Below are 24,872 nucleotides of genomic sequence, written 5' to 3' on the forward strand. Positions count from 1 at the left end.
AGAAGTTCCTTGCCAGGAGCTTCCTGGTGATTCCTCACCAATGTTTGAGTTCCTCACCAATGAAATCACAGATCCAGTCCCTATTAAAGTTGTTATTAACGGGTTAAAAAAGAGATAACATAAACCCAAAATTAAGTTAAGCTCCAAGATCTAGTAAATGAAGGTAAGAAAGACTGAAGTTAAAAACATATTACAGAGGCAAATTAAGGTGCTTCATTACATGTCAGTCAATACAATACAAATTTACCTCCAAGCTGGTGACCATAATGGAATGTTGTACATAAACAAAATATTGGTGCCCACCCCTCCAAGATGTATAGAAAAAGGAAAGTATTATCAGTATTTTCCTGCATTATCCAGAAAAGGGGTGTCCTGAATGGCGAAGAAGTATTCTATTCTGTTTGTCAAGTATACGGTTATGTATGGCTAGGGGAGAGAAAGAGAACTCACAAAGACATAGAAGCTCGATGATAATATTCCTTAAAAACCATCCAACTCTTAATTCTATATTCATCAAGCAATGTTCTGATTATAATCTGGATTTCAATTTCTGTTCTCTACTGAAGAACAGAATGTGTGCTTGGTTGCATACCAGTCTTTCTGGCAGTTATTCCTGTGGTTATAAATTAACTGGCATTTTGATTTGTATATTTTTTGTAGTGTTGTTTAGTGTATGTCCATTGGAAGAACAAACAAAAAATTCTGGACAAGCAAGACTAAAAGACCAAACCATCACACCATCAACATACAGTATTCCAGCAGGCACTGATATCAAAGAGATGACAGCTACCTTCATCTATCACCGAATATCTATTTTCATGAATTTTTGTACTAAAAGATCTTTGAGGATAAAAAGCATAATCTGTGTAGCTTCCCCACAATACTTTGCACATAGTAAAAACTTTCACATATATTAAGCATGTAACTTTACAAATGCATATCTTAAAGTTAGTTGGATTATAAATCACATATAGAAAACTGTTAACACATAAATACAATGTTGTGGTTCCAGACTTTCACTAGATTCTTATCCAATGCCAACTCGGAATACAGAGTTGACTGAATTATCAAAGGCTATGCCAACAAAGCACAAAACCCAGAAAAACAGAACCAAGTTGAAAAGGTGGGCTGTCATTCAAGGGACAGCCTAAGCTCTGGGTGGATTATCAACAGGTTTACCATTGGGCAATGAATATTTTTGGCCAAAAAACTTAGGAAACAGTTTCCTAAGGCATTTAGAGACCGTGCTGTGCATAACAAGGAATACCAAAACGAAATCACTTAAGTGTCTTTGTTATTAAAGTCCAGGATCAGAACAAAAACCAATCTCTTACCATACGGGCAAAGCATGCAGTAAGGATTCCACTTCCAGAGCCAACATCAAGAGCTTTGGCTCCCTCATGCAACTGATCAAACAGAAGTTCTAAAGCATATGCATGCTAACAAAGAAAAATGGAGAAAATGCTGTAATTACAATTAATTTTATTTATTCTTTCCTCACAATTCTAAATATACCCTTCAAATAGGTTTTAAATAAAATTGGTCAGTTTTCTTATTAAGGTAACAACAATAGAATATATTTTTAAACACATTTTCAGTTTTATTGATGTGTTTTGTTTTTACATTTACAAAACATCCATTTTGTGGGGTCTCTTATGACAAGTAAAACAGTTAAGTAAAACTAATAATACAGTGCCTCTGAAAGTTCAGGCAACATTTCACTTCTGTAGCATATCCCTACCTCTCTATTTTTAAAAACTAATTTAATTTTTTAAATTAATAAATCTGTTTTCTTGCCCTTCCATCCCCAACCCCATTGGAAAAAAAAAGAAAACAAGCAAATTTCTTATAGTAAACATACAGCTAAGCAAAACAAATTCCACCAATGGCTGTACACAAAAATATTTCTGTCTCATCCCAAATCCATTGCTTCTCTGTAACAGATACCTGATTTCATCATTGATTCTCTGGAATCGTGGTCATTACATTAATCACAACTCTTACAGCTTTCAAAGTTGTTCATCTTCACAGTGTGTTGTTATAAAAATTATTCTTCTGGTTTTGCTCATTTTATTCTTCACTGATTTATAAAAGTCCTCAAAATTTTTTATTTGTATAATATTGATGTTACTTCATTTTTGTACTAAGTATACAATCCTCATTCAGTTATTTTGATTGCTCCATTAAAACAAAGGGACTGGATCATTTCAGTTCTGTGGTTTTTATGGTACTTCTAAAATGTATGCATGAAGTAAATATGTATACATATTACATATAAATGTATATAGAGAAAATGCAATTATTTTATTGGTTATTAATTGGTTATAAATTTGAAGTCGGAACAAGAGGCAGAGGTGAGGGAACAGAGCATTCCAAGAATGGGGGTCAGTCGGTAAAAAATGAAGGAAATGGGAGGAGGATTATTATATCCAGGGCTGCAAGTAGAACACTGTCACTGAATTACAGAGTATGTGGAGAGTAAAGTATAAGAACCCTGAAAATGTGGGTAAGGGTCAGGTTATCAAGGCCTTTGAATGACAAAGGAATTTATATTTGATCTTGGAAGTAGCAGGAAGCTACTGAAACTCCATAAGCAGGGAAATGACACGATCAGACCTACACATTAGAAAAAAAATCACCTTGATAGCCAAGTATAGAAAATAAGACTAGAGCAAGAAGAGATGCAAGGCAGATCAGTGAGAAGGCCAGTGCAACGGTTCAGATAAGAAGCCTGAACTAGGATTGTGGCTGTATGACTGGAGAGACCACCTAGGTGGACAGAAACAACAAGATTAATGACAACCTGTGGGGTGAGAGTGAGGAGTTGAGAAGGATATAGAATGTAAGCCTAGGGGGAGTAGGAAGATAGCAGCTTCTTTGACAGTAATACGGAAGTACAGAAGAGGAAAAGGTTTAGGGGAAAAGACAATGAGTTATGTTTTAGAAAGTGAGTTTGGGACATCCAAATTTGAAATGTCCAGAAAGGTGATGTGAGACTGGAGCTTAGGAGAGGGATTAAGTTTAGATACAGAGGTCGGAATTATCTGCAGAAAGAATAAACTAACCTAATGAACCAACCAGATGAGATAGTATAGAGTGAAAAGAGAAGAGGACATAGAACAGAGCCTTGGAGATCAACCACAATCAGATGTGACATGGATGAAGAGGCAGCAAAAAAAAAAAAAATCAAGACTATGAAGGAATAGTGAGACAACTAAGAAGAAAACCAGAAGACAGCAGTATCATCGAAGTCTGCAGAGGAAAGAGTACCCAGGAAGAGATGGTAATCAACAGTGCCAAAGGCTGCAAAGAGGTCAAGGATAAGAATCGAGAAAAAGTCCTTAGATTAGTCAGTAAGAGACCACCGGTAAAACTTTGGAAAGGTCTATTTTAATTGAATGATGGAGTCAGAAGCCGGACTGCTGAGGTTCTAGAAGTGAAAAGAAAGGAACTGGAGGCACCACTTGTGGCCTCAGGAAATTCAGCCATGAAAAAGAGAAAAGATAGAGGATTATAGAGAATGAGAATGATAGCATCTAAGGAGGATGTTTAAGGATGGGAGAGATATTCAAGAGTATTGCACCCTGACCTTCCCTATTTCTTCAAAAGTATTTACTCACTGGTATTTATATAAGATTAGTATGTATTCAATTAACAAAAATCTAATATACCTAAACTGCAGCCAAAAGAGCCATGAACTAAAACCTGTAGACACCATTCTTTTAGAACTTCAGAGACATTAATGACAGCCCATGTCCATAAGTATAAAAGAATATGTGTGGTGACATGCCTTAAATGATAGAGATCTAGCCTCAAAGTCAGGATGGCCTGGGTCACCAAGTGAGCCTTATAACCTTGGGTAGCAAGTTATTAAGTTGCAGAGAAGGTGCTGATCTATATTAAAGGGGGGAGTTTCCTATCCAGGAGTTTCCTATAATAACAAAATCACAGGTCCAGTACCCTACCCCTATGTCTATAAAAGATTATAAAATAATTTCAAATTCAATTAAACCTTAGATTTCTCGTCAATATATTTGTTTGATAAAACTGGAATTTTGTGTTCATGACAGGTGTTCAATAAATATCTGTTAACTGATTTTGCCACTACTGGATGAATGGCACATCTTAACTAGTCACATATTTTGACTGTCTCTGTGTTTTGAAATGACATTTAGGCACACTGCCTCAGAGTCATATAAGAAAATCAATGAAGCTCAAGTTAACAGATTCCAAGTGACAAAACATTAAAAAAAAAACCGTAGACTTTTACAAGTAGGGACACTTTATTAGTTAACAAGGCTACAAGTTTCACGTTCTGAGCTTTTAAAAATAAAACTGAAGAATATAAGGTATAGAAATGATAGAAAAATTACATCTTGCTTTACTGAGACCTCAAAATCACAGGACTATATACACAACTATGACACAAAACAGGGTTACACTAAAATCTTTCCAAAAGAAACCCGAAGAAATCCTCTCTTTTAATGAGAATAAACATATGCCAAAATTTTTAATTTAATTTTAAAGCAATTCGGGGCAAAATAATAGTGGTAGCAGGTAATTTTTTTCCATTAACAGATCACTCATTTAACACAAATAATTAAGAAGCTACCACAGGTACCCTATACAAGTAGCCAGTTGGGTGGTGGGGTCCCAAGAGCTAGACACTAAGCCTTTCCCTAAGGAAATATTACAACTCTCCCATGGTAAAAAGCAGGCATGTCTGAGCATTTGCTGTTATATTCTGCTTGAGTTCCTTTGATAACTTTCAAATTTTTCCAACATTCCTACTTATGTCTTTAAACATATGATAAGTATCTTTAAACTGAAGTACTGTTCCAACCTAAAAAGTTGACTAGGAATCACAGTAGCTATTGTTCTAAAATGCTTAACACACGCACACACACACACACACACCATGCACACTGAACCACTTGACACAGATCCTCTTTTAAACTGCATTCCCTAGGCAAAGAATTAGAAGTTGACAGGATGCTCATCAATTTGGGAATGGCTGAACAAGTCGTGCTATGTGATTATGATAGAACACTATTGGACTCTAAGAAATGATGAGCAGGATGCTCTCAAAAAAGCCCTGGAAAGACTTGCATGGGCTGATGCAAAGTGAAATGTACTATGTACAAAGTAACAGCAATATTGTAAAATGATCAGTGGTGAATGATTTAGCTTTTCTCAGCAACACAACAATCCAACACAACTCTAAAGGACTTATGTTGGAAAATGGTATCCATTCCCAGAAAAAGAACTGATGGTGTCTGAATACAGGTTGAAGCATAAAAAAAAAAAAGAAACTGCATTCCCCAGAAGAACAAGGCCCATTTTAAAAGTTAACCTAATTTGAATAATTGTACATATACATACATAAGTGTCATACAGAAAATTTTTTTCAATTTTCAATTTTTTACCAATTATCCAAGAATTACCGTACCCCTTCCTCCAAATCACTTAACAATCAACAAACATTTATTAAGTGCTTACTATATGCCAGGCACTGTGCTAAGTGATGGGGATAGAAGCACAAAGAATGAAACAGTGTCTAGTCACCAAGAGCTTACAGTCTTAATGAGGGAGACAATAAGTAAATATACAAATACAGGATCATACCATAAAATTTAGTTCAGTTTTAAGCTATTATAACAGCAAAATATAAAGTTAGGGATAAATGTGTGTACACACACACACACACACACACACACACACACAAAATGACTATCTCTAAACAATAAATAATGTAAGTTTCTGCATGAGGGCTAACTATGATTTTTGTAAAACAGTATGATTTTTTTAAAAATAGTAATGATGTTTTTTAATGTTTTTTAGTAACGCAATACTATTATAATGTTATAAAAATAAGAAATAAGTATAATTTTCACATAACCAAATGACAAAATAAAAATTTAAAAAGCTGTTCTCCTCAAATCATTTTTAGCAAAAACACTAAAAACAGTAAAATTAAAGCTGGCTCATTTACAAAGATGATCAAATTTAAACTTACCATGTGTGGAGCACTGATTGTTGCTTGGAAACCTGTAAAACAAGGAGAAAACTATTTTTATATTCAATTACCAAAAAAAAAAATAGCTTAAGGCAGGAATTTGTTTTGTTTGATTATCCATTTTTTGTTACAAAGGTTTTGGTTTTTTTCTTTTCAATGAGAGAGATGGAAGGAAGAGAAAACAAATTTTTGTTAATTGAAAAAAAAAAAAATTAATTTTTAAAAATGAAGATAACGGCTTGCCCAATAGAATTCTTTTAGTTTCTCCAAATGACCACTTTAATTTTGTATTTCTGTCCTTGAGAAAAAAAAAATTTTAACTTATTTTGTACTGTCCAGAGTATAACTTTGAACAAATTAACATTAGACAATATACATACTAATTAGTTACCATACTGTTTCTGAGACAAATGAAAACAATTCCACTATTGTAAAAACTTCTATTAGCAAAAAGAGATGTTATTTTTTTTTTAAGCTTACTTTCCTCTCAAAGTTATAAATACTGATTTAAATGACTACAAATCACTGACCAACTTTTCCAAAATCAACTCACTACTTCAATACCCATTTTTATGGCTAAGTACACCTATAGAAGAAAAAATTTTAGAGAGAAAGAAATTTGAGCAAGTTATATTACCTCAGAATGCCATAGTACTATCTTTAATTTGTCAAAGTATATCATGTCTAATTCTCTTGTCTTATCAACTTACAGAGTCCTGTCCTCAGCATGATTGCATTCTGTCACAGTTGCTTCCTCCACAACTTATTTACCTGCTTCCTCCTCTGAAGCAGTTTTCACTGAGCTGAGGTAGCAGGTGCCTTCGGGGTTCAGAAGCTCCCCAGAATCTTCTCTGAAGGGTGTTACAGTGCTTCATAAGGAGAAAGCATGGCAGTTGGTGGACAGAATCCTGAGGCACTTCTAAGCCTCAAAGGCGCCCACTGCCAAGGCTCAGCAGTTCAGCAAAAACCTGCTTCAGAGAAGGAGGTAGGTAAGGAATTTTCTAAACACAAACACAAGCAAAAAAAAAAAAAAAACTCAGAGTTAAGTGAAGGAGAGAGGAGGATAAGAACTCTTGTTATTAGGTCTTCCAAATATCTGCTACAAAAAAATTAAATAGTAGCATGTAAAAGAACTTTAAGTGGATGTTTAATGATACTACATTAGTAAATATTCAATGAGAAATACAAAAGCTTTCACATACAAAATCCCAACATTTTCAGGTTTTTAAAAATAAGATTTTTTTTAAAATGTTAGACTACAAGCAAAGAAAAATTCCAAATAGTTCCGCTAATGGGGCCTGATCAGGAACAAAGTTCAAACTACAAAGGCAACACTGGGATGAGTCACAGAGTCCTTAAAGAATCTTTTTACCTGGAAAAACTATCATATAAGAATAAACAACCAAAGAACAAAATTTTCTGATAGCCCAAAGCTTACCTATTGATTGTGGAGAATCCATGTAGGGATTACATTTTGCATAGTGAGCACGGTCTGTGGCAAGCATTACTTCGAAAACTTTCTCTGACTTGATTATTCCATTTTCTGAAATAATATTTTACAATGAAACATGAAAAATTTATGTATGTAAAATTCCTTTCACTCAGTTTTAAAGCAAAAATAGTTTTTCACCAGCATTATGGGGGAAAAAAGCATAGGTTACCTAACTAAATTATAGCATGCTTAATAAAATATCTAACTTTAAAAATAATTTAAAATTTAACTAAGTTGACTTTTTTTAAAATGTATAAGACATAAATCTCATATAATCAGAGTAGTGGATGGAGTGACAGATTTGGAGCCAAAAGAAATGAGTTAAATGGTTAAATGGGTTTTTGGTTTGTTCTCTGTTGCCTCAATTTGTTCACATAAAAATAAGAGGTTTAGCCTAAATAATCTCTAAGTCCTTTCTCTAAATCCTGTTCTCCATACTTTAACAAGCAATTATTTCTCTCTGCTATATTTATTACATAAAGAGTTTTAAGAATACACAACAAGTTTAATTTTTATATTGGGGATGGAATGAAAATTAAAGAGGAAAAGACCACAAAGAAGCGACATTTGTTATTGAATTCAAGCAGAGAAGCAACAATCTAATCAACAGAAAATTCTATCTTAAAAGGGTCTAAATTTCGTTCACCTAGTTTTCAGGAAAAAGTAATTCAACGCAGATTAGTAAGTCCAAAGTAATTAGAGGAGATAGTTCTAACACCAGGGAGGATATCAGGAAAGACTTCTGCGGGGAACCTGAGCACAGTCTCAAAAAAAAAACAGGGATTTGAAGAGGCACAGGTAAGGAGGGAGCTCACTCCAGGAACAGAGAAAATGTCTGTGGAAAAGCACAAAAATAGTCTTTTTGGCTGAACCTTAAGAGGGCATGAGGTGGACTAATAAAATAAGGCTAAAAAAAAGAGTAAGTCAGATTGTCAGAGAGTTTTGAATGCCAGGTTGAAAAGTTTATCTCACCCTACAGGGAAAAAGGCCAGTGAAGATTTTTGAATAGGGGAGTAACACAGTCAAAACTGTATCTTGGAAATATTAATTTGGTGGCTATGAAGAGGATAGATTAGAAAGGAGACTAGAATCAAAGAAACTATTTAGTAGATTGCAATTTTCCAGACAAGAAAAGTGCTGCAGGCTTGAAATATGGTAGAGGCCGTAAGAGCAAAGAGAAGATGTGGATACATGACACCAATCAATCAATCAACATGTATTAAGTGCCTAACTACTACATGCCAAGCACTGTGTTGAGGTTTAGGTAAAAAGTTGACATGGTAAGTGACTGGATGTGGGGAGGCTAGGAGGTGAGGAAGAGAGATGAGTCAAGTCAATCAGAGGTTGCAAACTTAGGCAGACAACTGATCACATAGTGCTATTTTTTTTTTGGAGGGCGGAAAGCAGGGCAATTGGGACCAAGTGACTTGCCCAAGGTCACACAGCTAGTGTGTCAAGTGTCTGAGGCCACATTTGAACTCAGGTCCTCCTGACTCCAGGGCCAGTGCTCTACTCACTGCACCACCTAGCTGCCCCTAAGCACTCTCAACAGAAATAAGGAACACTTGGAGTAAGCTCCTTTGGACATGTTTTATCTGAGATGCCTATGAGATATCTAGTAGGAGACATCCAAAAAGCAGTTCACAACATGGGGCTAGAGTTCAGGAAAACCTAGACACCTAGATCGAGAAACTCTGCAGAGAGATAACAATTGAACCTATAGGATGATATTACTAAAGCAAGATGGTCTAGAGGAAAAAAAGAAGAGAGTCAAGGACAGAGCTCTGGAGGATGCCCACAATGAGTGTGAACTGGAGGAAGACACAGCATAAAAGACTGAAAAGGAGCAGTAAAACAAGTAGGAGGAGAGCCGAGGGAGAAGAATGTCTTGAAAATCTAGACATGAGATGGAGTATCCAAGAGAAGAGGGTAATGGACACTGTCAAAGGCTGCAAAGAAATCAAGGATTAGGACTGATGAAAAATCATTAGACCTTGGCAATGGAATGGTAACTTTGAAAAGAGCCAAGTAACCATATTTTAGACCTCTTTGCATTTCCTGAACGTAACAGTACCTTAAACATAATAAGAACTTAATGTTTGATAGTGATGATGGGTGGTTACTCTGGGAAAAGTAATGGAGGAATATTTTAGCAGTTCTCACAAAAAGCAGCACTGAGGTCATTTCAAAAAGGGAAAGAAACTGGCACATACAATAATTCTGGAAAAGGATAAAGGAAGAAATATATGAGACTTGATGGGTTTGGCCTGATTGTACATGTAGGAAAGATCAAGTGGATGAAGAATGTTTATTACCCAGGTAACAAGCACTTGTCCCTGAACAGCTTGTCCACCAGTATGGATGGATCTGGGATAGAGTACAAAGAGACAGTGATTTAAGCCAATAGTTGAACAGGGATAGAAAAGTAGGCCTTTATGAAATTGCAAAATTCCAGTAATGACCCTAAGCATACCCTGGAAATAAAGATCTTTTTAATGCCAACATTCTACTAGTACTGCTGTATCACAGCAGGATATGGATACAATAATCTCTGAAGAACTGAAGATCAAGGGCACCAGAAAGTATGTGTGAGCAGGTTACGATATACAGGCAATAAGGAACTCTGAAGCAGTAAAATATCATCAGGCAAAGGTACAAGAAGAAGATACGACAGCCTAGTCACATGGTGAGAGATGACAAGCAGACAGCCAAAGTGTTCTATGGTATCCGATACTGGATATTAAATTTATGTAAGGATATGGACAAGAGTTTCACAGGATAATCAGAGATAGATGGATTGCAATCTGCATCTTTGGAGGAAACAAAATTAATGCAGTAATAATTCCACCTGAGGTACTTTTGCTTGGTTGGAGCAGAAAATTCAAACTGGGAGGTAACTACCAAGATATGCACAAAATCTGAACACTTTATAGAAATAAAGGAAGACTTCTGTAAAAAGAGCTCATTATTTGTGGCTGAGTTGTGCACATGTAATAAAAATTGTGTGATATTGTAGAGATTTACTGCTACAGCAAATTACCAAGGGGATGTTTTCTATAGCTAAAAAAGGAAGCAACAAAATTTAATTTGGGGTAACAAAAAGGCTAGGAGCTCAAGGGAAATAATTTGAAAAAGCAGAGTAAGAAAGGAGGTATATAGCATTACCAGACTTCAAACCATATTACATAATAGTAACGATATTAAAACTATTTGGTGCTGGTTAAAAATAGAAAACTAGATCAGTGGAACGGACTTAGATAAGCAAGAATCAGGCACAAATTAAGAGCAATAGCCTACTTTTTTATAAAGCCACTAAGTACATAAAGTACTAGGGGAAGGTGTCCCTTAATTGACAAGAATTGCTAGGAAAACTAGCAGTTGGGGTTTGACATAAATTAGGTTTAGAAAATGAATGATTTAATGTAAAAATGCTACAAATCACTAAAAATAGGAGAAATGAACATCAAAACAAGGTTCCAGTTCACCCCAGCAAACTGTTAAAAATGACTAAAGACAGGGATAGTCTATTTTGGAGGCTGTGAAAAAATAAGGTGCACTAATAGTAGATTTAGCTCTGTGAACTGGTCCAACCATTCTGGAAAAAAATGTGAATTTAGATAAAGAAAATAATTAAAATGTTCATAGCCACTGACCAAGATTCCACTATTAGGTGTTTACATATTTACACCAAAAAGTTCAATGACAAAAAAAAAAGACCCATATTACCAAAATGTTTGTAATAGCAAGATAATTAGGAACTAAGTTGTGGTTCAAAAGTAATTGAATATTATTACTATGCTGTAAGAAATAAATATGAAGAACAAAGAAGCATGGGAAGACACATGAACTTATGCAAAGTAAACAAAACTAGGAAAAACAATATAAACAACTATAACAATTGTAAAGAACAACAACAATCAAAAATGAATTCTGTAAAACTATAATTTTCAAGCTGTGGTCCCAAGGAAGAAATATAGGAAGGCAGCTCCACTCTTCTGCAGCAAAGAAAATGGAGCACTGCATGTAACATAAGACTTTTTTGTTATATTGATCAGTTTTGCTCAACAGTTTTTTTCCCCTTTTAATTCTTGGTTACAAGGAATGTCTCTCTGGGAAGGGAAGAAAAAAGGAATATATTGAGAAATGTAGGCAATATAAAAATAAAAATGTATTTTTAAAAGAACAAAATTACAGTAATGTCTTCATCTTACACCATATTATACTACAATAAGTTTCCAAATGGACACAAGATCTGAACATAAAAAGTCATTTTCATTAAAAACAAAAGTCAAAAGGAGAACAAAAGTACCCACCCTTACAACTAGGTCAATCAAGAAAATTCTTAACTAAACAAGGGATAGAGATCATCATAAAACAAAATAGACAATTTTAATTCCATAAAATGTAAAGGCTTTTGTACAAGCAAAATCAGTACAAATAGAAGAAACTGATATTATTAAAAAAAAAACCCTTACAACAAGTATCACTGATAAAAGTCTGATATCCAAGATATAAAGGAAATTACTACAAAAAAATACTAACTACCATTCCCTATAGATAAATGGTCAAAGAACAGAAACAGTTTTCAAAAGAATTGCAATTTCTAAATAACCCCATGAAAACATGCTCCAAATCACTAACAAGAGAAAGGCAAATTATAATTTCTATGTCTTCATGTCACTTCCCACAAACCGGTAAATATGAAAACAAATGGCTACATGTGAAGACAAGCACATGACTATATTATTGGTGGAACTATGGACTGGTCCAATAATGCTGGATAACCATTTGGAATTATGCAAGACACACAACTAAAGCATTCAATTTGATTAGCAATCTCACTACTGGGTATTAATGATCCCACAAAATTAAAGACAAACTAATTTCCAGTACACACAAAAATATTTATAGCAGCATTTTTGTAGTAGCTAATAACTAGAAACAAAATGGTTGCTCATTGACCAGGGTAAACCAATTGGATTATGTGCATATAATGGAATATTACCGTGCAGTAAGTCACAGTCAACATAAGTCAACATAAGATTTTTTTAAACAAAATCGGAACAACTACTTATACAAGGACCACAACAACATAAGTGAAAATATTACTAAAAAGGAACTGAAACTCTGAATAACTGAAATACCAATAGTCCTAGACAACCAACAAAAACATTTCTGTCCCTCCAAAGAGACAAATGTAAAAGGAAGAGGCATCACTAAAACTTATTAAAAAAAAAAAACCAAACAATTCTGCCCAAGATGGCCACTTGAACATTACCGGACAGGTCCAGTTCCCACATACTTCTAGTTCCACCAAAAACCTAAAAATAACGGCAGACCAAATAATGATCAATAAATCCAAAGACAAACTATAGTAAGTGACTACATCCACCTCATAAAAAGTAGGACAAAAGCCTACAGGCAATAGGAAAGGGGCCCTGCCAGAAACCCCAGCAATCAGAGCCAGCAAGAGTAGAAGATTGTCACAAGAAAGACCCAAAGAAACCCACAGCATGGACCTTACAAGCCATCAAGAGCAACAGCAACCAATGTGGGTCTAGCAGTGCAGACCAGGGCACCTCAGCAGGGAATTTCAGAGCTTAGGAGACCACAGGAAACTGAAAATTCAGCACTTTGAACCTAAAAGAAGGGGTAGGGGGGAGGAAAGGAAGACCCTAAAACCTAAGAACCTAAGAGTGCTCTTAGCAAAAACATATTTGGGAGGTGGAGTTCAGAGCCAGGTTGAGGCCCAAAAAGGCCCAACCACCTCACCGAAAAGCAGAGCATGAGGTCCTGCTGCAAATTCATAATTCAACCACTAAGGTGAAAAATAAGAGTAAACACAAGACACAAACTACCATAAACAACACACAAAAAATCCAAATTAGAGATATGCAAAAACTCCAGTTTAGAAGGAAAGTAGTAAGAGAACAAGTAAAAGGACTACACGAATACCTGGAAAAAAAAAACTGAAGCAAGACAGAATAAAAGTTCTGGGGTGTGGAACTGGAAGTAGAAACAGTAGCTTAGAACAGAAAGTGTTATACTTTGCCCAAAAAAAGGATTCCTTAAAAATCAGAATAGGCCAAAAAGAAAGTAATGACTATAAGACAAGAAATATTCAAATAAAATCACAAGATGAAAAAAAAAATAGGAGAAAACATAAGGTTATCTACCAAAAACCAATGACCTGAGAAAATAGGTAAAATTTAATATTCATTGGACTCCATGAAAACTATAATTCTCAAAAAAAAAAAAGGGGGTCTAGACACTATGTTTCAAGAAATCATCAATGGGGGAGGGCGGAGCCAAGATGGCAGCAGGAAAGCGGGGACTTGCTTAAGCTCCCCTCTAAATCCCTCCAAACACCTGTAAAAAATGGCTCTGAACAAATTCTAGAGCTGCGGGACTCACTTAATAGCAGAGGGAAACAGATCTCAGCCCAGGAGAACCTGGATGGTCGCCCGGAGGGGTCTATCGCACGGTGCTGAGAGCGGAGGGCAGCGCCCAGTGTGGGCCACACCGGATACAGACCAGACATGACCCGGAGTCAGCCAGCCGGAAGAGGCTTTGGGGCCATGAAACAGTGAGCTGTGGCAGTTAACAGACTTCTCAACCCAAAAACGCCAAAGAGCAGGTTAGCGGGATTGTATTCATAGCGGTCTGGCCCCCAGCTCTGGGGGTGGAAGAGGTCATGCAGCATGGCAGTAGCAGCAGCAGGAAGCCCCTAAGGCTGCCTCCAGAGCACCAGCGTCAGTGGCTTCCTGAGTCCCTGGCTCACATGGTGGGAGGAATCTAACAGCGGATCAGAGCGGGAATGCAAGGAGCACTTTGTGGGCACAAAGGCAGAGTCTCTTACTATGCCCCTCTTGGATCTGAATTGTGGTCCCGGTTGGCAGTTCTTGGAGGAAGAGGAGCGCTGCTGTGACAAGAGCCTGGGGTGATGGTGGAGTAGAAGTAGCTCTGAAAACAGCAGTGCTTGGATCCTAAAGCTTGGGACAAAGTACTACAATTCTACAAGCAGTCATATCCTGACAAAAAGCTCAAGGGTCAAGTAGTTGGCTGGGAATATGAAGAGGCTACAAAAAACAAACTCAGACTCAAACTCTAGATTCCTTTTTTGGTGACAAAGAAGATCAAATCATACAGCCAGAAGAAGTCAACAAAGTCAAAGAGCCTACATCAAAAGCCTCCAAAAAACACATGCATTGAGCCCAGGCCATGGAAGAGCTCAAAAAGGATTTGGAAAAACAAGCAAGAGAAGCAGAGGAAAAATTGGGAAGAGAAATGAGAGCGATGTGAGAAAACCATGAAAAACAAGTCAATGACTTGCTAAAGGAGACCCAAAAAAAAACTGAAGAAAATAACACCTTAAAGAATAGACTAACCCAAACGGCAAAAGAGCTCCAAAAAGCCAATGAGGAGAAGAATGCCTTGAAAGGCAGAATTAGCCAAATGGAAAAGGAAGTCCAAAAGACCACTGAAAAAAATACTACCTTAAAAATTAAATTGGAGCAAGTGGAAGCTAGTGACTTTATGAGAAACCAAGATATTATAAAACAGAACCAAAGGAAAGAAAAAAATGGAAGACAATGTGAAATATCTCATTGGAAAAACCACTGACCTGGAGAACAGATCCAGGAGAGATATTTAAAAATTACTGGACTACCTGAAAGCCATGATCAAAAAAAGAGCCTAGACATCATCTTTCAAGAAATTATCAAGGAAAACTGCCCTGATATTCTAGAACCAGAGGGTAAAATAGAAATTGAAAGAATCCACAGACTGCCTCTTGAAAAAGATCCCAAAAAGAAAACTCCTAGGAATACTGTCACCAAATTACAGAGTTTCCAGGTCAATGAGAAAATACTGCAAGCAGCCAGAAAGAAACAATTTGAATATTGTGGAAACACAATCAGAACAACAAGATCTAGCAGCTTCTATGTTATAGGATCAAAGGGCTTGGAATATGATATTCTGGAGGCCAATGGAACTAGGATTAAAACCAAGAATCACCTACCCAGCAAATCTGAGTATAATGCTCCAAGGCAAAATACTGACTTTCAACAAAATAGAGGACTTTCAAGCTTTCTCAGTGAAAAGACCAGAGCTGAATAGAAAATATGATTTTCAAATACAAGAATCAAGAGAAGCATGAAAAGGTAAACAAGAAAGAGAATTCATACGGGACTTACTAAAGTTGAATTATTATGTTTACATTCCTACATGGAAAGATGATGTGTGCAAATCAGGAGTCCTTTCTCAATATTAGAGGAGTTGAAGGAAACACAAACAGAGGGCACAGGATGAGTTGCATATGAAGGGATGATATCTAAAAAAAATGAAATAAATTTAAGGGGTAAAAGAAGAGGAATATATTAAGAGAGGGAGAAAGGGAAAGATAGAATGGGGTAAATTATCTCACATAAAAGTGGCAAGAAAAGGTAGTTCTGTTGGAAGGGAAAAGGGGACAGGTGAGGGGGAAGGAGAGAAATTTACTCTCATCAGATTCAACTTGAGGAGGGAATAACATACACACTCAATTGGGTATCTTACTCCACTGGAAAGTAAGGGGAAGGGGATAAAAAAAGGGGGGGATGATAGAAGGGAAGGCAGACAGGGGAAGGAGGCAATCAAAAGCAAACACATTTGAAAAGTTACAGGGTCAAGAGAGAAAACTGAATAAAGGGGGACAGGATAGGATAGAAGGAAATAGCCTTTCACATCATGAGCATTGTGGAAGTATTCTGCATAATGATACATATGTGATCTATGTTGAACTGCTTGCCTTCCTAGGGAGGGTGGGTGGGGAGGGAAGAGGGGAGAGAATTTGGAACTCAAAGTTTTAAAAGCAGATGCTTAAAAAAATTAAAAAGAAAATTTTTTTTGCATGCAGCTGGGAAACAAGATATATAGGGACTGGGGCATAGAAATCTATCCTACCCTACAATAAAGGGGAAAGGGGATGGGGGCGGGGAATGGGGTGAAAGAGGGAAGGGCTGACTGGGGAATGAGGCAATCAGAATATGTGCCAGCTTGGAATGGGGGGGAGGGTAGAAATGGGAAGAAAATATGCAACTCAAAATCTTGTGGAAATCAATGTTGAAAACTAAAATATTAAATAAAATATATACAAACAGAAAAAAAACCATCAATGAAAACATCCCAGATTTATTAAAACTAGAGGGCAAAGTGAAATTAGAAGGAAGCCAATGATCCAACCATTCAGGAGAGCAATTTGGAACTATGCCCAAAGGGCTATAAAAATGTGCATACCCTTTGACCCAGCAATATCACTCCTAGGGCTGTATTCCAAAGAGATCATAAAAATGGGAAAAGGACCCAAATGTACGAAAATACTTATAGCAGCTCTTTTTCTGGTGGCCAAGAACTGGAAATCAAGGGGATGCCCATCAATTGGGGAATGGCTGAATAAGTTGTGGTATATGAAGGTAATGGAATACTATTGTGCTACAAGAAATGATGAGCAGGTGGACTTTGGGAAAACCTGGAAAAACTTACATGAATTGATGCTGAGTGAAGGGAGCAGAAACAGAAGAACATTGTACACAGTAACAGCCACATTGTGGGAGCACTGATTTTGATAGACTTAGAACCCTTCTCAGCAATACAAGGACCTAGAACTTTTCCAAAGGACTCATGATGGAAAATGCCATCCACATCCGGAGAAAGAACTATGGAGTCGGAATGGAGAGTGAAGCAGACAGTTTTCTCCTTTGCTTTGTTTTCTTTCTCATGGCTTCTCCCATTCATTATAGTTCTTTTATGCAACATGACTAATGCGAAGATGTGTCTAACAGGAATGTATGTGTAGAGCCCATATCAGATTGCATGCCATCTCGGCGGGGGGGGGGGGGGGGGGGGGGGAGAGAAAATTCAAAAACTTACAGAAGCGAATGTTGAAAATGGAAAATAAATAAATTAAATATATATTTAAAAAGAAAGAAGCCAATGACCACTTACTGAAAGAAACCCCTAAAAGTACTATAAGTGTCATAGCCAGAATCCAGAAGTTCCGTGTCAAAGAAAAAATATTATAAGCAATTAACTTAATAAACATTTATTAAGCACCTACTCTGTGCCAGGTACTGCTGAGCTCTGGGGACACAAAAAGAGGCAAAAGGCAGTTCCTACCCTCAAATTGCTTAAGATCAGCCAGAAAGAGTCCAAAGTCCAAAGAACCACAGTCCAGAACTAAGTTAAATATAATTTAAAAAAGGAAAAAAATGGATCTTTAATGGAATAAAAGATTTTCAAAAGTTCCCAATAAAAAGACCATACCCCAACTCCAGGCATTTTTCATTGTTTATCTCCCTATTGGCCATAGTTCCTCCCTCCTCATTTCTGCCTGCTGACTTTCTTAGTTTCCTTCAAGTTCTTGCTAAAATTTCACCTTCCACAAGAAGCCTTTCCCTATCTGCTTTCCCTCTGTTGACTGCTTCCAATTTATTCTGTTTGTAATCTTCTCCCTCATTAGACTGAGCTCCTTGGTATCAAGGGTTGTTTTTTACCTTTTTTGCTATTTTCTTAGCTTAACACAGTATCTGAAAACAGAAGGTCCTTAATAGACATTTATTGACTGGCTGGCTGATAGGGCTGAGTAAAAACTCTGAAATCCAAACACAAGAGTCAAGATAAAGCTACAAAAAGCAATGTAAATGAGCAAATAGAAGGGAATATACAACATCAAGTGCTAACATTCCAAATGGACCTTTAATGAGAAAGATGGCTTTAATGCATTCCTATGAAAAATCCAGAATAGAAATCTAGAAAGGAAAATTTATGAGTAATTGGGTCTTTATAATTATGACATTCTAAACGGGAGAGGAAGAAACAAGTATCTTTTCAGAAACAATGTCTTTAAAAGGTATTGTGGTAACTGAATAAGAAAAATAGAGGTCCTGGTAGTGAATTGGTTCTGTTCTGAGAATTTTAATAGGAGACAGAAGAGAAAACGTAAAATGAATCCACTAGTGTAGAAATAAGAAAGAAGGGAAATGAACTTGCTATCTTACATACTGGGGATTTACAAAAATATACAAAAACATGGAGGAAGGGATGATGGAAAAAAGCATCAGGTGAACCTTACTCTTAGATGAGCCAGATGAAGGGCAGGTACAAACTTGAAGAACGTGTGTACGTGTGTGTGCGCGTGCACAATCACCATGTACACATACAGTTTATTGTAGAAAAATACTCAACAGTATGTAAAAATAATGGATATTATCATGCCGTAAGAACTGATGAAAGGGAGAAACAGAGAAACCTAGGAAGACTTGAATAAACTAATACAGAGTAAAGAGAGAACAATTTATAAAATAACATCAACGTAGAAACAAACAACAGTGAAACACTTAGGAATTCTGATGAATACAATGACCAACCATGAGTCCTGAAGACCAATAAAGAAACATGCTACCCACCTCCTGACAAGATAACAGAGTTTAAGACACACATTGTTGGACACAGTCAATGCAGGATTTTTCATAACTATGAATATTTGTTCAAGGATTTTGTTTTTTCTTTCTTTTTTTAAGGTAGCAGAGGTGAGGAAAGAAAATAAATTTCTATTAGGGAAAATTTTTTTTAAAACTCTACAGGGAAAAATAGGTGAGTAGGGGACTGGAGAGGGAGGGGTAGTATGGGAGAGAAGAGTAACAATGAAAACAAACTTCTGAAGAGTTGATCAAAAGGGGGAAAAAAAAGGCAGGAACCTTTGATGGTGTTGATCACTTACCTTCTTTCTCACCACCTTCTTTCTAAAGGGGGGGGCAGGAAGGGAAAGAGATGTTAAGAGAATAAATGGCAGAAAAAGCATTTAGCAGCAGGGCGTTTCCAAACAAAACATACAGCAAACAGATTCAAATACATAAGAACAAGAATCACAATAAAGATTTCAAGAGATATGAATAGCCAAGTTCTAAAATGGATGAAAACCAAGCAATGAATAACCAAATTTTTAAAAAAGTCCCAAATCACAAGGAAAAATGTAAATTGAGTCAGAGCTTCCACCTCATATCTATTAGATTGACAAGGCTGACAAAAAAAAAGGAAAATAACAAACACTGGAGGGACTCTGGGGAAAACTGGTACAATAATGGACTGCTAATGGAACTGTGAAGTTATACAGCCATTCTGCAGAGCACTGTGCAACTATGCTCCCCTCACCAAAGTCATTAAATTCCATATTTTTGACTCAATGATACCATGACTAGGCTTATACATATCTGCCCCCTCTTCAAAAAGATCACAGGAAAAGATACATTAATTAACACACATACATACACACACACACACACACACACACACACTTGTAGTACGAATTTGACTTATAGGAAAAAACAACCTACAGAAAGTCCTGAATCATATGCTTAAGCATTTAAATTCAATTTTTAAAAAAAAATCAAAACCTGGATTTCACTGATGCAAGGAATTCCCAGTTTTTCTCCCCATCAATGCAAATGGGTAACTATCTAAAAGAGTCTTAAGAAGTTCTCTGGGTTAAGTGATTTGCCCATGGGTCACAAAGCTAGTATGTCAGGGACAGGCCTTAAATGAAGGTCTTCGGACTTCAAGGTGACCCCTATCAACTATTCTCCTATATTCACATTCAACCAGAAGAAAATAAAAGCCCTCTTAGAAGGGAAGAGAACTCTGAGCCCAGAAGTGAACTGATTTTTTAAAAATAAGTCCAGACCTGTGGTTTCTTTATTATCGGGAACCTTTTTCCCAAACCCTGAAAGGAAACTCCTATCTGACAATGCCCATCCACAATTGCTGTGTAATTTTTATACTGTCTGGAACACTGAGACTTGATCATAACTTTAAAAGTTTTCTTGCTCTTTTATAGAATATAAAGTAGAATGACAGGGAAATAGGTTAGGAAGAAAAGGGTCAAAAAGATATCAATGGTTGTGAGGATAGATCAGCCAAACAGCCTGAAAACTTCTAGTAGAGAGGAAGTTAGGAAGTGATTTATGAAGGAAGAAAATAATTAGCTTGAGTTTTAGTACATTGTTTTCTCTGCTGATGAGATAGCCACATAAAGATGGATAACAGAACAAAGTATTTTCTCCACATGAAGAAAATTAAGGCATCCAGTGAATATAGATTTTAGGCATAGGAATTTTAAAAATTAGAAAATAGTTAAGTAAACATTCCACTCACATCCCCAATCTCCTTTTGAATCATTCCTTTCACTCATTTCCCACTTGTAACAATATAAAAAAGAGCCAGCTGGTGTGGTGGCACAGTCTGAGGCTGGTAGAGAGAATGAGCTCAGGAGTTCTAAGTGGCAGTGGGCTAAAGCTGGTCAGGCATTGGAAGTGTGTCCCAAACCAATAGGCTGCCTAACAATAGGCAAATCATCCCACATCAGAAAAGGAGCAGGTCAAAGTTCCCGTGCCAATGAGAAACGGGATTAGGTCCATGAATGAATTTCCAGCCTTGGTGAAATAGGCAGATCTAGTCTCAAAAATAAAATAGTTTATCATTTTATTTTTTATAGTTTATAGTTTATCATATTATTATTAAAATCAATTAGTTTGATTAGACACATATCTGCTTCCTATAGCAAATAACCCTACATAAAGTGTTTTGCAAACTTTAAATACGGCATTATTTTAAATGTATACCAAAGTATAGATATTTATATTAAAGTAGATACTATAATAAATTACATATATTCGCAGAAGCCTGCATTTAACTGGCTCTCTGCAACTTCAACCCAACTAGATGCTAGTAGGCTCCTCTAGGGAAGGGATTTCCAACCCAGAGTACATGTACCACAACAGGGTACAAGAAGCTTGTCAAGAGAGTATGGGAAATATTTGGTAAACAACTATATTAGCCTATCAAAATATTCTAAAACCAGTACTCTTAGTGGAAAAATAGTATATACAAAATAAAAATTAATCTCTTGTTTTATGTGTAGATGAATGGTAAACTTTAGATTTTACTTCCTTTCATACAGAACAGGAAGTACAGAAAGGTTTATTCAAAGCCCAATGGGTAAAAAGAATGACAAAGGCTAGGAAACTTTGCTCTAGGGCAAAGAACAAATCTAATCCCCCCTCCCCATGAATTATTTTTAATTGTATGAAAGGTAGATTCGTATGCTGCATCCCAAGTCTTCTCTTCTCCAGGTTCAATATATCCAGCTCCTTCGATTGATCTTCATATGGCATTATCTCAAGCCTCTTCACCATCCTCATCACCCTCGCTCCCTACCACTCCCTACATCAATGTCCCTACCAAAAAAGAACTGAACACAAAATTTCCCATACTCTCCCAACAAGCTTCTTGTACTCTGATGTGGTACATGTACTCTAAGTACGCTGAACTGAATGGCTTAAGTAGTCCTTAATGGTCTCATCTTACTAGATTTGGCCCACCGTTTTACACCATTACTATGTTTAGATCCTTACTGTTATCTAATGTATTAGCTACCATTCCCAACTTTGCACTGGGCAAATTTGACAAATAAGCTATGTCATTACCCAAGCCATTGATAACAATGTATGACAAAGAGCACAAGCCCAAGGAGAGCTCCCTAAGGCACTCCAAGAGACCTTTCCAAGTTGACATGGAACCATTTACATTTGTCACTCCGGTCACTTAATCCATGTTGAATCATCTATGTGTAACTATTATCTGGCCTACTTCTCTTCATTTTGTACACAAAAATATGACATTCATCAAATACTTTGCTAAAAATCAGCTAAACTACCAAAGCACTCCTCTTTAGTCACTCTATAAATTAATCAGTTTAAAAAAAAAAAGATGAGTGGGTGATAAAGTTACCTGTCCCTTTTACACAATTCCAAGCAAGCAACATTTTTCCATGTCAATATAAACACAGGTATTTTATTTTAAAAATTACTTATTTTGTTATTTAAGTGTTCTGTTACTTAAGTGCATAAAATTTTCAAATAAAATATTTTTGTGTTTTAAGGAAATTAAGTGAAAAAACTCAAATGAGCACCATTCAGAGTGCAGAGGAGTACAGTAGGTATATACTATGTGCTAGCCTCATGAAAGTCATTAAACCTTTGAGCCTCAATTTCCTCATCTATAAAATAAAGGTATCATTTGCTCTATCATCTCATAAGTTGTTATAAGGATCAAATAAGAATATAAATAAGGCATTTACTAACATTAAAATACTATACAAATATAAGCTATCATGGTGCTGCGTGGCATGGCAAATAGAGTGCTAGGACTAGAGTCAAAAAGATCAGAATTCAAACCAGCCTCAGTCACTTACTAGATGCAGGACCTTGGGCAAATCACATTAACAGCAACTACCTCTAAGGATTGCTGTAAGGATCCAAAGAGATAATATTTATGAAGTGATTAAGGACAGTGCCTACCACATAGTAGGCACTAAATAAACGCTAGCTATTACTATTATCATTTAAGGTAAGGTAGCAAATTTCTGGCTACTTCTTGGACTCCAGAATAAAATATAGCGTGAAACTCATATAGTGTGAAAAAATAAATTCAGCTTCTTCCTCAGAGATTAACTTACTACCAGTAAGCATAAAATAGACAGGAGGGAGAATAAATCCCTTGAGTAATTCAAGTACAATAAAATGAAGGTTATTTGGACAGTTAAATGGGTTCTTACGTACCAAAACCTTTTTAAGTTTAGCCATTTGGCTGAAAACCTTCCAAAATGCATTAGGTAATCAGGAGATTGCCTCATATGCACTGAAGGGTTTTTTCACTAAAAATAAGTTTAAAAAAATAATCTACTATTACTACCTACAATTCAATGAGCATTTATTAAACATCTATATACAAAGCATTGTTAGGAAAACATGCTTAAAAAAAAAAAAAAACAGTCTCCACCCTCAGGTAGCATGTGAGCTGAGTTTTGAAGAAAGAAAAGGTATTTGGAAAGAAGAGTTAAGGAAGGAATTTATTCCAGGTATTGGAGGGATGGGTGGTAGAAGCAGTGACAGATACACAGGAAAGGCATGGAGATAAGTAAGTAGATGGAATGTCACGTGGGAAGGGGAGATGTAGAGCTGGCAGGGTAAAAGGCAAGATGGCTAGGGTGAAAGGAAGTCCAGACTTCCTAATTAGCTAGGACTTAGATTGAGCTTTCCTCATCCTGGTGATCAATGCCCACTTTCTCCTCTAAGAAGCTCTCCTTCCTCTGACTGGCTGATGCTCAAATCCTGAACTCAGGAACAAGATCCTAAAATGTCTGCCAAGGTTGGAAATGTCTGTTTCTTAGGATCGCTGGTCTCTGGCTAGTACCTGGCAGAGGAGATGTTTAATGCATGCCTGTTGACTGATTCTGGTCAGCTTCATCAGCAGGGGGTTCCTTGCTCCACAGAAGTCCAGTTAGCCCCATTCCTGCCTGGGAACTAAGAGTCTCACCTGGCTCCCAGTCTTAGGCTGCCAAGTAGAAGTTTTCTGGCCCCTCTGGGCCCTTGTAATGCCTCAATGAAGGCATTATGGTATGGGCCTCTAGTGTCTATTGCCAGACACTAGAGAAAACAAATACAAAAATGAAACGAAGACTGTCCTAAAAGAGGCAACATTCTATGAGGGTTGTGGGAACAACACCAAGAAAAATATTATACAAATTAGCTTCTGGGACAGTGAAGGGTCTTAGTGCCTGGTGAAATGCGAGAGGAAGGAAGAATAGAGTAGGCTTCCAGAAGGAGATAGCACTTATGCTGGGCTTTAAAGAAAGTTAATTATTCTATAAGGTGGCCAAGAGAAGGAAATACATTCTAGAAATACAGCAAATTCAGAGGAAATGAAATGTTGCATACGAGAAACAGCAAGTAGTTACTTTGTTCTGCACATATGGGTTAACTTTTACATGGTCTGAATTAAGCAAGTTCAAACTGTTTGAAATTAATGCTTGATGAGCAAATTATCTAAGCAAACTACTTTCTTATTGTTGTGGTTCTATATCTCCATGTAGATTTTCCCTCAAATTTTTATTTTAAAACATATCAATCTAGCATAACTGAGTGTGTAAGAGAGAATAATTTGAAATAAACTTGTAAAGGTAGGCTGGGACCAGATTGTGAAAAAAAGTAAAAGCCAAATAGAGGAGTCTATTTTATTTCTAAACAGAGGTTCTTTTTTGCATTATGGACTCTTTACCTCTGTCAATTTGGTGAAGCCAATGGACCTCTTCTCAGAATAAGGTTTTTTAAATAATTGAAGGAAATGCTACATTTCAATTAAAAGATTCCTGAAAATAATGATGTAATATTTTTCCCCATCCAACTTCACAAGGCCCCCTGAAATCTCTCCATGGATCCCAGATTAAGGACTCCTGTTATGGGGGCAAAAGAAAGCCCATGAAGCAGCCTG

At 36.5% G+C, this 24,872-nt stretch overlaps 1 protein-coding gene across 2 annotated transcripts in view; it reads right to left on the reverse strand.

Moving 5' to 3' along the window:
• Positions 1–24,872, reverse strand: part of PCMT1 (protein-L-isoaspartate (D-aspartate) O-methyltransferase) — a 47,635-nt gene that overhangs the window by 17,529 nt on the left and 5,234 nt on the right. For both annotated transcript variants that reach the window (XM_036767674.1, XM_036767675.1), the window contains exons 2-4: positions 7,455–7,559; positions 6,017–6,048; positions 1,335–1,439 (exon numbers count right to left, since the gene is read on the reverse strand). In XM_036767674.1, the coding sequence (XP_036623569.1) occupies positions 1,335–1,439; positions 6,017–6,048; positions 7,455–7,559 (242 nt within the window). The remainder of the gene's footprint in view (positions 1–1,334; positions 1,440–6,016; positions 6,049–7,454; positions 7,560–24,872) is intronic.

The sequence above is a fragment of the Trichosurus vulpecula genome, chromosome 7 (genome assembly GCF_011100635.1).
Source record: "Trichosurus vulpecula isolate mTriVul1 chromosome 7, mTriVul1.pri, whole genome shotgun sequence".
Lineage (NCBI taxonomy): Eukaryota > Metazoa > Chordata > Mammalia > Diprotodontia > Phalangeridae > Trichosurus > Trichosurus vulpecula.